The 14,961-nt window shown below is 42.1% G+C and overlaps 1 protein-coding gene across 1 annotated transcript in view; it reads left to right on the plus strand.

The window, feature by feature from the left end:
* Window positions 1-14,961, plus strand: part of LOC107124162 (plasma membrane calcium-transporting ATPase 2-like) — a 265,585-nt gene that overhangs the window by 200,941 nt on the left and 49,683 nt on the right. The window contains 1 exon segment of the mRNA XM_015427552.1: window positions 10,534-10,713. Within this exon segment, the coding sequence (XP_015283038.1) occupies window positions 10,534-10,713 (180 nt within the window).

Below are 14,961 nucleotides of genomic sequence, written 5' to 3' on the forward strand. Positions count from 1 at the left end.
TATATAAGGGAGAGATGTGTTGACTTGCTTTGACATGGGAACAGTTTCAAGCAGGCTTCGCAGAGTGCAGTATTTTCTGTCCTTGAGTTTGTTTTAATGGCTTGTTTATTTTTATATTGATAATTTAATTGTAAGCCACTTTAAGCAAGACTTTGGAGAAGCAGATTCTCATACACACATACACGGAATAAGGCTCATTGTGGAAATAAATACAATAAGCTCTAGAAAGAGGCTCTGGGTGGGTGCCCCGGCCTTGGGCACTCAGTGTCAATTTGCTGTGTCGAACTCAGCAGGGTATAATGACACAGTCCACTGTTTTCTCCAGGGAAACTAATCTCTGCCATCTGAAGAGCAGTTGTAATTCTGAGTGATCTCCAGCACTCACCTGGCAATTGGCAACACTGGTTCCCCAGAAGAAAAAGTACAGTCTTTCTCCAAAGTGGGGACCAAAGCAGCTCACAGCATTCTCCTCTCCCCCTTTTGATCAGCACAACAACCCTGTGAGGTATGTTAAGGGTGAAAGTCTGTGAATGGTCCATAATACCCCAGGCAGCTTTTATAACATGAACCTGGGACCTGCACACCATCCTCTGAAGCGCTCTCAGGTACATATCTGTGGCAGTAATGCGGTGACTGCTGGCACCTTTTCCTATCATTTTATCATTTTTTGCCTTGTGGTATTCTGCTTGTGGTGTGATCTGTCTTTTTTGTGGTGTGGCATGGTTGTGTTTTTGGTTTCTATCTTTTGAAGGGGAAGTGATGTGTTGTGAGTTAGGATGTATTTTTCCTCAGAATACACCAGGTTGCATATGCTACTGACAGTTCCAACTGTCTCGCGGGAGGGGGGAGTTTGAGGTGCGGAATGGAGTGAAGTCCAATCAGTTTCCATATGCAAATGACCTTGAAACACTGGCCCAATGAGAGAAGAGCCTGCTTTGCGGGGAGGGCGGGGTATAAATCTGATAAATAAATAAGAGTGGCCTAGGCTGCAGTGGGCAGGAGATAGCTCAGGCAACACAGCCAGTGGATAGAGACACCTTGTGATTGACACATCACAGAGTCATCTGATTTTGCCGGGCATAGAACCTTGCCACCCCAACTGGCTTTTATATAATAAGGACGGATTCCTAGGTCCTTCCTTTCCTCCCTCAGTTAAAAACAGTACATGAAGCAAGATGTCACAACCTAATATGTAGAAGGTTTTCTTTGCAGCTCAGAGGACACTAGGCTGCAGTGTGGCCTTAAATATATTGAGCCCCCCACTCTGTATTTCTTCAAGCCTCAGAGTAGTGTCAAATGACTTGCTTTGACACATTGTTTATTGATGTTCCCTTGAGGATCTTGTTTATTACAAGGCATGAATGCGTACACTTGCTATGATGATACAGGACCTCATTACTGGTAATAGTCTATAAAGAAACAGTAGGTAATTATAAAAGGCCTGTCTTACATATTTTTTCCATTCCATTATGTGTCTGGCATGTCTGGATGAAATAGAGCCTCATCAACTTTAAGCATCCTGCATCCGTCACGGAGTGATGTGTCTGCTGTTTGAAATGCTGCATGGTAGTTTCAGATGTAAACATAAATTCTTTTTGGTGAAACTATAAATTTTATTTTAATTGTTTTTTAAATAATTACTGAGATTACAGACCTCCATTTTAATTTACTTGATGTGTATTTGCTTGGAGGTACACTCCATTTTTTCAGCAATCCATTTAGTTTAGTTTTCTGAAAAGTCACCTTTGTGATATTCCATTTCAGTAAGTAATGTGCATTGTTGTCAGGAAAATTGCCCTTTGAATACTGAAAGGAATCAAATACGTATGCAACAATGTATGTGAATCAGGCCTTCTGTCAGTATTTCATTGCAAAAAAAATTGAAAAGTGTCAGAAATATGATTATTAAAACATTGGATAAATCAAGTTGGGCATAGAGGTAAACTATCTAAGTTAAGTGAAAGAGTCCACTGAAGAGATAGTAGACAACAAATTCCAGTTTTTCCTAAGTGGATGGAATTCCCCCGCCCCTTGATTTCTAGCAACAGAAACTGGAATTAAATTATGGTGTGTGCAATGGCTTTTCTCTGCTATAATTTGTAATTTTTAAAGGATACTGATAGCAGTTGTAAATGTTTGCAATCTGTATGTTACTTTTGGGGGTACTTTTATATGATGTGAAAATGCACCATTGTGTGGAATCTGCATCACAAGGATGGCTACTCCACGTTGGGCTTCCCATGTAATGTTTATGATTGTCATAACTCCATCACATATTGCATCTGTTCCCCCTTTCTACCTTTATTAGGTTCTAATTGTGGAGTGAAATTCATTAGAACTCTGTGGAGAGTAGTTCTACTTAAGTGACCTACAGTTGAGGGGTAGGCAGCAAGCAGGTTGAAATCAGGTCCAAAATGCTTAACTAGTCCTTGCAGCCGCTGAATGCAGAACTACTGCTGATCCTGTTGCCTGCCTTAGTCAATAGGAGGCTACTTAATACAGTTACTTGGTTAGGACATATAATGTCTTGTAAAGAAATGAGAAGAATGATCGATTGGGGAGGCTGAGTCCATTAAGTGATTCCCCCCCCTTCACCTTTCCTAAATATTTCTGGCAGTGAGAGCTCGAGCTGTGATAGGGTGCTTCATGACTCTACAAATCATATATAGGCCCCGGTCACACTAGGGGGAAAGGCACGGCTGCAGCTTTTTAGAGCCACATCAAAAGAGAAGCGCAGCTGCGGGATCAGACAGATCCCCCCAGCCGCCGCGCAGCTCCTCCCTGGCATGATCAAATGCCGGCGGGAAGCCATGGACCAAAGAGTGAGGTGAGCCCGCTGCGCATGCATGTGCATGCCCAGTTTGGCAGGACCTCGCATGCTGCGGGAGAGACGGGCGCATCGGCGCTCAGACGCCCGCCTGTGCTGTGCAGCAACCGGTAGGTAGTGCTGTTTTGCTACTACCTTTTTGAGCCGCATCTTCGCCTGGAAAGGACGGATCGGGGATGGGTGCGTGCTGCTTCCCAGATGTTGCGGTATGATCGCGCCGCTTGATGTGCCCCCGATCCGTCCCTCCCGCGGGGCAAATCCTCCCATGTGACCGGGGCCTTACAACGGTATCCTGGCTATGGGAAATATAGTTCCCATACTTACAGCATCCCTACTAGGAACACTGAGAAGAATGGAAAGTATATTCTCATGGTTTCTGAAGCCAAAGCAGCTAAGAGTCATAACGGGCACAGGAAAATCCTTGAGTTTGTGTTTCTGGTCTCCCCTTCCCCCTTACTGAGTCTCAGCACCCTCACTGTTTTTTTCTAGAAGGGTGTAAGTAAGTAATTTAGCCAGATCACTAACCACTTGTATCATTGTGTCATTTCCTCAGTAGCTGAAGTTTATGTTCAGCTGTTTTACAGGAAGAGGAAATTAGTCCGAAGCATCACTGAAACGGTATTCCTTTGTGATAGACCTGTCTGCATTGAAGGCTGTTTATCTCTTTCACTTGGAAGTAGACCAACAGCTACAGTAGTGGGTTTATGGGCAATGAAAGGGATTTCCAAAAGAAACAGCCACAGCAGAAGAAGTAGGGCTGTCCTTAGGAGCCCCTGATACACTCTATACCAATGCAGGCATTGCTGTCATATGTGGCTTCATCCAGGAAGTTGCACCATTAAGCTCAAGATGGTTATTTGAACTGACAGTGCTTCCATGTGTATTTGTATTCAAAGAGATTTTTATCTCCATATGCATTCTTGAATGTATTGAATCCATGTAGATTTATAGAAACTGGGCCACTGTAGTACGCATAAGTCAGACCAGCTCAGAATCTTCTTCCTCCTCAAATCTCAGTGAACTAAGTTCATTTTAAAAAGAATGATGCCCTTAAGAAACTGATGGGCAGTGATAATGTGAATATGGATGTCACAACACAGCCGTAGCTTCTGTCATGAGCCCCCTGCTAAGATATCATTACCAATAATTTTACCCCAACTATTATCTACCACTTGCATATGGTGGCAATCTGTTGTTGTCATTAGGCCCTATGCCCAACGTAGGCAATATTAATCACCATATTTCCCTGATGCAGTGCTCTGCAAATAGATATTTGATGAGCCTCATCAAATATCTATTTTAATGGGTTCTTAGTATTTTCATAGGATTGCCTTTACCAGTATTCAGAAACAAAGGCATTCAGCAGAGTGAAAATTACATCCCATGCTCTAAGGCTAAAGATCTTACATTCTATGGAGAATTTAACCTGTATAAAATTATGCTGAATATTTCTGTTTCTAGAAGTACGATACTCTGGTCTAAGCTAATTGACTTCAATGGGCTTAGAATAGAGTAACTCTTCATCAGATTGTGCTAAAAATCTCAGTGCTAATAAATGCAGGTTAGAGACCTTTCTTGCCTGATAACAAAATTAGTTGTAGCCACTGTAGTATAGCTATTTGCATTACATTATAAACTCTTACAAGTCTTATAAAGCAAATGCCAATGCTATTTTTTTTTTTTGTTTTAATGCCAGTGATTTATGTTGTTAATAGGTTTCTGATAGACTGTGGCATTTAAAGCAGCCCATTAGGGGAATCTCACTAAAATGAAAGCTTAAATTTGAACTTTTCTTATTCCAATTCATTTTTCTTTATGTTGGCTTTTAATGATGACCTCCGCCACCCCCGCACTTAGCCAGAATGTTGTAGTGCTTAGAATGTTTGACTAGGATCTGAGAGATCCAGGTTCAAATCTCAACCATGCCATAGAAGCTCACTGGGTGTCCTTGGGCCAGTCACTCTCTCTTAGTGTAACCTGCCCCATAAGGTGGATGTTGTGAGGATAAATGGAGGAGGAGAGGGCATGCTGTAAAGCCACTCTGGGTCAACATTGGGGGAAAGCGGGTTGGGTTGTACATCTCTAAAGAAATAAAACAAATGGTCTCTTTAAAAAACCCAAATTATAGCAGTAGATTGTTACTGGATGTCTGAAAGGCCTGAGATTTGAAGATAAATGAGTATGTCCTTGAATGACCTATTGTTTGTGTAGAATTATCATCCTTTTTGAAATGGAAAATTACTGTTAAGTTATTTCAAATGATTCACAGTATCGTTTTAGTCAGATTTTCAGTTGGAGAGCCCTGCAGTTCATGTGAAAATGAGATTTGTATTTTAATAAAAAGTAGTAATTTGCAATTTGAATTATTTGGTTCAGTCATTAGAATGCCTCTAAAAGCCATTTGAGAGATAATGAAGGCGTCTATTTTCAGACCCAGTGTGGTATAATGGCTAGAGTACTGGACTACAAGACCCACAGTGCAGTTCTGAGCAGAGTTGCATCCTTCTTAGTCTGTTGAAGTCAACAATATTACCCTGTTTAGGACTGCAGGGCCAGGCTCAAGTCTACACCCTGCTGTGATGCTTGCTGGTTAACCTTAAGTCAGTCACTATTGCTCAGCCTAACCCACCTCACAGTCTTGTGAAGTTAAAATGGAGGAGGAGAGAGCCATATATGCCACCCTGAGCTCCTGAGAGGATAGGCTGGCATAAAATATTGTAGATAGGTAGTGAAAATGCAGCCTTTTGAGCATCATACTTTTATGTTGAAAACACAATTTGCTATTTTAATATATATATATAATTGAGACATTAGATTTAGAATTAAAAGTCTTGGTTCTGTTATATCCTTATTAATTATAAAGATTTCTTTTTGTTTCCAGATGTTTAAAGTTAAATTAGTTTTTAAAAATAGGCTTGTAACTGGGGAAGGATATTCTGTTTCATTCTCTGAGTGATCGTACTGTTTGTGGTCCTGGATGTTTTCTTCCTGCATCCTTCTTCTTACCTCCATCTCTGATTACTTATTAAAAAGGAACTGAAAACATCATTGGCTGAGATACATTGGTCCTTTTAACAAAGGCACAGGGACTTGTACAATGGTAGCAGGTTCCTCCGCTTTTAAAATATGCATTGCATTCAGTGATGCCGGGAATTTTCATCTGAATAGAACTTCCTTTGCTTACTTATAAGTCAGGATCCTTTGCTGGATCACTTCAGTGTTGCAGTCCAGCTTGAATGCCATGCTGCATGACAAGTTCTATCCTGTTTAGCAGTTTTAATATTTTAGACTACTTTAGATGCACAGGAATGGAAATAGATTACAGCTGCCATCAAGCCATTTGAGAATGCAGATGTGCAGATTGATCTGAGCTTTCAGCAGCCGTCAACAGATAGCGGCAGTTCTGCTGTCATAGCAAAGCACAGCAAAGGAACAAACCTCAACATGAGACGTAAAACACTACTGGTGCGGAGGGGGGGGCTTTTTCTTAAGTTGGAGGAGGTGTTGCTCAGTCAAGCGAAAAGGGAACTGCAACAGAAATCAGAGCCAAGAAGCGAAGAATTGCAGAGAAACAATCCCATATATAAATACAAAATGCTTGATATATAATATAAAAAGACTCTGAAACGTAGTCCTGACCTTATGGCAGGGGTGTCAAACATGCGGCCTCGGGGCCGAATCAGGCCCCCGGAGGGCTTCTATCAGGCCCACAGTGGAACTGGCTTTCTCCTGCTTCCAGTTCTGCTGCTGCTGCTGCATCATAGCTCGCTTTGCCAGACTCTCTTAATCACTCAGCCATTTCATGTTTTAACCTGGGTCCTAGACTCAGAACTCTGAGCATGAGATTTCTGTGGTGAATGACAATAAATCAAAAGTAGGTTTGCAGTTCACAGAGCTAATGTTTTAAGCATGTTTTTATTTTAAGCTTCAAAAGCAGGAATAAAAAAAGGAATGTGCTTAATGCAAAAATACTTTTAAAATACATGATGTATACATTTCCAAATTCAAAATGAAAAGGAAAGCAAATCAATTAGTAACCTCATTCTGGAAGCTCATGGTTTTTTTTAATAAGATGTATTTATCTTTTTTTTTACATTTGGCATTGAGTAAAGACCAGCCATGGCCCTTTGTTCATTATGTATTCTTTGCATTTTTGTGAAGTTTTATCCCTGGGAGTTGTTTATTCTATGACCATAGACATACGGGGCCAACTTCAATTATCACCATCTGCATTTTATTGTTTGTATTTAATCTGCACTTTATAGTTTATTGTTAGAATTTTATCTATTTTTATTGTAAATTATTATTGTACGCTGCCTTGAACCTGCTTGTCAGGCAAGGCGGGATAGAAATCGAATTAAATAAATAAAATAAATAAAAATAAATAAAACTCATTTGGTCTTTTATTTATATTTTGCAAATGAAGGGCTATTTTGTATTTATCTATACATGAACACTATTTTTATTATTCCTGCATTTGAAATATACATAGGTTTTTGAGGGTGACGAATCCATAAGACCAGGAATAAGGCTGTAGTCAGATGTGCAGTTTGATCCAGTGTGGCCCTGCCTCTAATTGATCCAGGGTTTTTTGTAACAGAGAATTGTGATCAGACTCACTCCCTTAACACTCTTCAAAGTGTTTTCACCCCATCATTGAACAATCAGACACAGCAGCCAGGGAGTGGAGCCATCAGCCTTTTTTTGTTTTTAGGTTTTTCCTTTGAGCATGCCCACAAGTGCTGATAAGTTCATGGAGCTGTAGCCATTTTAAAAAAAGTTTGTCCTTTGAGCATGTGCACAAGTGCTGATGAGCCTGCTGGGATATGCAGTTCACTGACATCCTCTCTAATCTTTTCAATTAACCCCTTCCCAAAAGCACAGAAAAAAGCTGAAGTACAGAGGTGTCTTTCTTTGAGAGTCTTTATAAAGAACACACAGTTTTGAGAAGCCCTTGTGGGAGAGGGGGGGAGAGAGAGTGGTGTGAATATGCAGTTATGCACACGTTAACTAGTAAAAAACGGTGGCTGGAAAACAAGAGACCAGTCAGACGTGCCTCATGGCTTAGGTGCACAACAGAGTGATCAGACAACTGGAAATCTGGTTTGAAACTAGTTCTGTCCAAAGGGATTGAACTTTCACAGGTATCAAAGAAACACACAGTAAGGGGGATGCAGATGACTGGGGCACAACAGACAGATGTTACTGTCTGATTATGCATTTTAAATCCAGAAGGGAACAGCAACAGCAGCAGATCAAATGGCACATCTGATCGCAGCCTAAATGTCAGATTCTTTTAATAATATACTTCAAGAATTTTGTATTTATATATGGGAATTTCTTTATTTATCTTGAAATTAAGTGTTGCTGCCACCACCTATTAGTAGTAAAACAGTAAATCACCGTTTTACTAGCTATTATACACCGTGGTCCTGTTTGTTGTAATACCACCTATTAGTAGGCAAGGCAAGGCAGCAGTTCAAGAGCCCATAATGTCACATGTGCAATAAGATTTTCCCCATGATTGGACCCATTTGAGCTGTTTCTGATACAGATGAACTGCGTAACAAATGTTTTTTTTCCTGTGATTACTACGTGCATGGAGGATAAAAGCCAAACTGGAATGTAATTAAGCGTTTGTGTGTGTGTGGTGTGACATGAAAGATGGTTGGGTGGTTTTTTTGCTATTTATAAGAAAAAGAAAAGTCCTGGTGGACCTGTGGAGATTGTCCCCTGAACATGAATACAATTTATTGTTTTAAAATAAAAGCTAATAATATATAAAATAGGTTTTGATATTTCTCCTTGCTATTTGTCTTCAGACAGGGTAAGGGAATTTAAGTACAAAATAACTCCTGTTTCCTTTGTGAAGAACTGATTTTTCACTATTATACTAGCATTAAATCTGTCTGGAGCAGGGGAGAAATTACATTAAGTTATATGTAATTAAATGCTCCTTTGTGTATATTAAAGTGCATTTCCTGCGAAACTCCAGTCCTTTTGGGTCTCCACATAGATGTCAGTGTCATTTGTTACAAGGAACACTAGTCTTGTATGTATATGTAATCTCTCAGGTCTCTTTTCTCACTACAGAGTACTCAGGAGCAGTGTTCCCTCTAAGCTGAGTTACTGTGAGCTAGCTCACAGTTTTTTAGCCTCCAGCTCACATATTTTTATCTTAGCTCAGGAAGGATGGCTCCAGAGCAAACTAATTTATGCAGCAGCCAAACTGCTTGCTCAGAGCTTTAATGCCAGTAGCTCACAAAGTAGAATTTTTGTTCACAAGACTCCACAGCTTAGGCATCCCGGGTCCCCACCCTGTGTCCGGTGTAACAGTTACGTAGGATTTGCGGGTTCTTCTCAATACTCATGCAAATGTTACCCAATTAGGATCATGACCATAGTGCACACAGAAAAGGGGCTTGTCCTTCTCCCTGTCCCATTTTCCCAACCTGTGGTAGTCCTGAAGGTAAGCTAATTGTCCTAGTGGGGAAAACCAAACATACACTTGTTGGTTTCCCCAACAAGCCAAATAGTGGTCTCCCATGATCATTTGGGGTAAGAAAAATGGGGGAGGCTGAAGCCTTGCTCCATGTGTGCTGAAGTCACAGTTTGAATCAAGCACTGATTGCATGGGAATTGAGGAGAACCTTCAAGACACAGGTGACTGTTACACAGGCTGCAGGATGGGGATCCCAGCCCTAATCAGGTATTCTGTAATGAATTTAGAAAAATTTTAAATGAATTTGAAAAAAAATACATTCAGTTAAAACAGGACAGGTGCAATGTATTGCCATAGAAATCTGTTGTCAATATGTCATCCTTTCTATCTTGCATGTTCTCACGTCGAATTCGAGAACTTGGTGAACAACTGTAATGTTTGAGCCACATTCACCTGCCTTAGTTCCCAATCCTGCTTTCAATATTAGGAATTCGTCCTAGTCCATGCAATGTAGTAATGCAGATGATGCTTCTGAGCAGGGCATAATGTATTCAGAAAAGTTTTAAATGTTCTAAGAGAATAAGAAATTTGAAAAAAAAACCACATTCTGTTAAAGCAGGACAGGTGCAATGTATTGCCATAGAAATCTGTTGTCAATATGTCATCCTTTCTATCTTGCATGTTCTCACGTCGAATTCGAGAACTTGGTGAACAACTGTAATGTTTGAGCCACATTCACCTGCCTTAGTTCCCAATCCTGCTTTCAATATTAGGAATTTGTCCTAGTCCATTCAATGTAGTAATGCAGATGATGCTTCTGAGCAGGGCTGGTAAAATTTCCAGACCGTGCTTTTGGAGGGGGAAGGCAAACCAGGCAAGGTGTATGTTCTGATATTGTATTAAATTTTGGGTTTGGTATCCAAAAGAGGGTGAAAGGTAGGTTATAAATAATAACAAATACCTTTTCAGTCTGACATGTGGTGTAATCTTACAAGCTAGCAGGCTTTACTGGTGAAAATTGGCTGTTTTCTGGCATGACATACCATTCTGTCTGCAAATCTACGCTGTTCAGAAAGAATGACCTTACCAGTTGTGCTGCCTATGTTGCTACTACAAGATCATAATGGAGAAGTTAGGAACTCATCTCGGTGCTGTGTTACTAGTGCTTCTATCACTAGTGCACTCATTTGGAAATGTTGTAATAAGAATTTGTTCTGCTTGTTTATTTTGTCTTTTTTTCCAATCCAACTCACTGTTTTATTAGGTGCCAGAAGCTATAAGAAAGTGCCAGCGAGCTGGAATTACAGTCCGCATGGTCACCGGAGACAACATCAATACAGCTCGTGCCATTGCCATAAAGTGTGGAATCATTCATCCTGGAGAAGACTTCCTCTGTATTGAGGGGAAAGAGGTCAACCGAAGGATCCGAAATGAGAAGGGAGAGGTAAGCTAAACACAGAATAAATGATACCATTATGTATATATACAGGGCTACTTTTGGACAGGAACGCATAGGAACGGAGTTCCGGCTGGCTTCAGAGTTGGCCACGCCCACTACAGCCAAAACCTCTGCATGCGTGGCTACAGAGGGAAGGCCTGGAGAGTGACCCCCCCTGGCGAATCCGAGGTGGGCGGGCGAGGGGCCCCCCTGGAAGCATTGGGGAAGCATTTAATTGCCTCCCCGTGCCTTCCCCAGCCTGTCCAAGGGCTGGCTTGCCCGGGCTCTCCACAGCCGCAGGGCGCTCGGGCATGCCAAGGGAAGGCAGTTTAACTGCCTTCCCTTCCGTTCAAGGAGGGGCTTGCCCGGGCTCCCCACAGCCGCGGGGTGCCCAGGCAAGCCAAGGGAAGGCATGGGGTGTGGCCTAATATGCTAAAGATTTTCTGCCAATGGGTGTGGCCTAATATGCAAATGAGTTCTTGCTGGGCTTTTTCTACGAAAAATGCCCTGTACATATATATATATATATATGATACCAATGCTCCTCTAAATGAGTGCTTGTACATTCTTGGGATGTCCTTGAAAGGCAGTTCTTTCCTTTGGATGCTATTTTTAAGCCTTTGCTGGCTTTTAATCTTGTTAGTTTACAGTATGTTATATTGAGTTTGTTTTATTGTTGTTCTCTGCCTTGGGTTCCAGTTATTTGGATGAAACGTGGACCTACAAATATTTTAGGTAAATGATTAAAAGAAAGCAACAGGATGGTTTTAAACTTTATGTACACTAAAGTCCCCTGACCTGGATAGCCCGGACTACTCTGATATCATTAGATCTCAGAAGCCTAGCAGGGCCAGCCCTGGCTAGTATTTGGATGGGAGACCACCCAGGAAGTCCAGGGTCACGACATGGAGTCAGGCAATGGCAAGCCACCTCTGAACATCCCTTGAAAAGCCCATTTGGGGACTTCGCAGCACTTTCCGCCACCACTGCATTAAAGTCGCCACTATTGTCAGTAAACGAGCTATTTCTTTTTGAGCTGGGTTAAGACGCTGAACTGCAGGCTGTGGAAGGTCGGTAGTTCAGCAGTTCGAGACCCGAGTGTGCCGCATGACGGAGTGAGCTCCCGTCTCTAGTTCCAGCTCCTGCCAACCTAGCAGTTCGAAAGCAAGAAATTGCAAGTAGATAAATAGGTACCACTTTGGTGGGAAGGTAACAGCGTTCCGTGTGCCTTGGTGTTTAGTCACGCCGGCCACATGACCACGGAAATGTCTTTGGACAGCGCTGGCTCTTCGGCTTTGAAACGGAGATGAGCATCGCAACCCTAGAGTCGGATTCGACTGGCTTTCGAGCAAGGGAACCTTTACTTTTACCTTTTTACTAAAGGCAGACTGGGGGGGAAACCCTGCTGTAAACAAACAAAGTTTGTGAGAACCTTCAGTTTTGGCACAAAAGTAAAGCAAAGTGATTTCGTTAGGGCAGGCAAGGACCTCTTGTTTGCAATGCAGGTTAAATGGCTAAAAAGTCATTATTTTGTTCTTGTATACGTGTTTATAATAGTCTGTGTACAAAGTGAGTGAGCCTTCAAGAAACACGGTAGGCGTGGATTATACACACCATGTGTCAGTGGATGAAAATCGCACAAATGTATATTCCCCATCTTTTTCTTTCTTTAGTACTGTCCTGCATGCCCACTGTCTGCCCACCTGTTTCCGGGAGCAATTCAAAGTGCTGGTTCTTACCTTTAAAACCCTAAATGGTTGTGGAACATGGTACTTGAAGGATTGTCTCCATCTATATTGTCTAGCCCACCAGTTAAGATCCTCTTCTGAAGACCTTTGTGCCCCTGCCTTCAGAGGGGAGGCAGATGGGAACCAGAGACAGAGCTTTCAAAGTGAATCTTAGGATCACAGAGTTGGAAGGGTCCATACATGCCATCTACTCCAACCCCCTGCTCAGTGAAGGATCAGCCTAGAGCATCTCTGACAAGTGTTTGTCCAGCCGTTGCTTAAAGTCTTTCAGTGAGGGGGAGCTCACCACTTCCCTAGGCAGGTGATTGCACTGTTGCCCAACTCTTACTCTAAAAAGAAAAAAAGTGTTTCCTAAGATCCAGCCAGTACCTTCCTGCCCTTAATTTCAACCCATTATTGCGAGTCCTATCCTCTGCTGCCAATAGGAACAGCTCCCTGCCCTCTTCTAATTGACAGCCTTTCAAATAGCCAGTTTGGTGTAGTGGTTAAGTGCACGGACTCTGATCTGGGAGAACTGGGTTTGATTCCCCACTTCTCCACAAGCAGCTGCTGGGTGACCTTGGACAAGCCATAGTTCTGTCAGAGCTGTCCTTGAAAGAGCAGTTCTTGAAAGAGCTCTCTCAGCCCCACCTACCTCACAGGATGTCTGTCGTGGGGAGGGGAAGGAAAAGGAGTTTGTAAGCCACTCTGAGACTCCAAGTGAAGGGCGGGGTATAAATCTAATCTCCTCCTCTTCCTCCTCCTCTTCTTCTTATGAGAGAGAGAGAGCACAATCATGTCCCTCCTCAGCCTCCTGTTCTCCAGACTGAACACCCAAGTCCTTTCCTCATAGGGCTTGGTCTCCAGGCCCCTGATCATCCTCGTAACTCTTCTCTGCACCTGCTCCATTCTGTCCACATCCTTTTTGAAGTGAGGCCTCCAGAACTGCACACAATATTCTAGGTGTGGCCTGACCAATGCAGTGTACAGCAGAACTACAACATCTTGTGATTTGGATTTTATGCCTCTGCAACATGTTGTGATTTGGATGTTATGCGTCTGTTGATACACCCCAAGATTGCATTAGCTTTTTTGGTCGCCACATCAGTCACACAGTGTGTGACTGCAATAAAAAAGGGCAATGCTATGCTGGGGTTTATTAGGAAGGGTATTGAAAACAGATCAGCCAATATCATAATGCCCCTATATAAATCAATGGTGCGACCTCATTTGGAATACTGTGTCCACTTTCCCAGTGTGTTCAGATCTACTTCTATCTCTATCTGCTGGTATGTTTGCTGCACCTCCCAATTTGGTGTCATCTGGAGTTTTAATGAATAGCCCCTCCACACCCTCACCTTTGTGGTGATACCTCACCTTTGGAATGCCCTCCTCCATAAAGCTGACCTACCTTACTTTCTTATCGGGATCAGGTTAAAATATCTTTTTTTAAAAAAACTACGGTTTTAAACTAAAGGGTTTTTTGGATTAAGGCTATGGCCAAAAAGCTGTACCATTTAAGGAGACAGAAAGAACAGAAGAGTTTTCTCTTTCAAAGGTTTTATGGTCTACTTCTGGCTTAAAGATAATTTAATCTACATCATTTTAGGCTGCTTAGTATGTATTTTGTGCTGTTGTTATCTTCTGGCTTGGTTTAATGGTACTGGCCTTTTTTAATGGGTGTGTTGTAATGGCATTGGTCTTTTTTTATGGATATATTTTAGTGGAGTTGTTTTCAATGAATGTGTTTTAATGGTTTTGTTTTATTAGTTGTAACGTCTGTGGAGAAGCAGGATTAAAAAATCTAGATAAATAAATCAACAGCCTCTTCTGAAGGTCAAAGTAGGGTCCTGTTGAACAAAAATGCCATTTGCCGTATAGGACTGCAGTACAAAAAGAGAATTTTGTGAAATTGCCCCTCTTTCCTGGTGGCTTTTTATTCATGTGGTCCCTTGATTTGTGACAGAGGGTTTTCAGTGCATCTAGAAAGACCTGCTTGCACAGTCTCCTCCCTCTAGCGCATGGTGTAATCCAGCTCAGTGCTCATGAGGAACAGTCACACCTAATATCTAAAGCATGGGAGGGGAAAAGCTGACCTGTCCTCCAAAAATGGTTCCCTCACTTTGGGCTTCACATGAGAATGTTTAATGATGAGTGTTTCATGTGTACAAGCACAGGAGCTAGCTATAAAATATGCATGATACCAGGGCTATTTTGGGGCAGGAACGCACAGGAACGGAGTTCCGGCTGGCTCCCAAGTTGGCCACGCCCAGCAGGAACTCATTAGCATAATAGGCCACACCCAACAGCAGAAACTCATTAGGATTGGCTACAATTAGGGGTATGTGGCCTAACATGCAAAAAGCCCTGGGTTTTGACAACAAACAAGGTAAAGAGAATAAGAAGCAATAGGTGGGTGTGGCTGGATGACCACACTTCTGGTAACATGGGGGTGTGCCTAATATGCGAATGAGCTGTGCTGTCAGGGGTGTGGCCTAATAGGCTAATGAGTTCCTGCTGTTGGGTA

The sequence above is a fragment of the Gekko japonicus genome, unplaced genomic scaffold, assembly GCF_001447785.1.
Source record: "Gekko japonicus isolate JY-2015 unplaced genomic scaffold, Gekko_japonicus_V1.1 scaffold354, whole genome shotgun sequence".
Lineage (NCBI taxonomy): Eukaryota > Metazoa > Chordata > Lepidosauria > Squamata > Gekkonidae > Gekko > Gekko japonicus.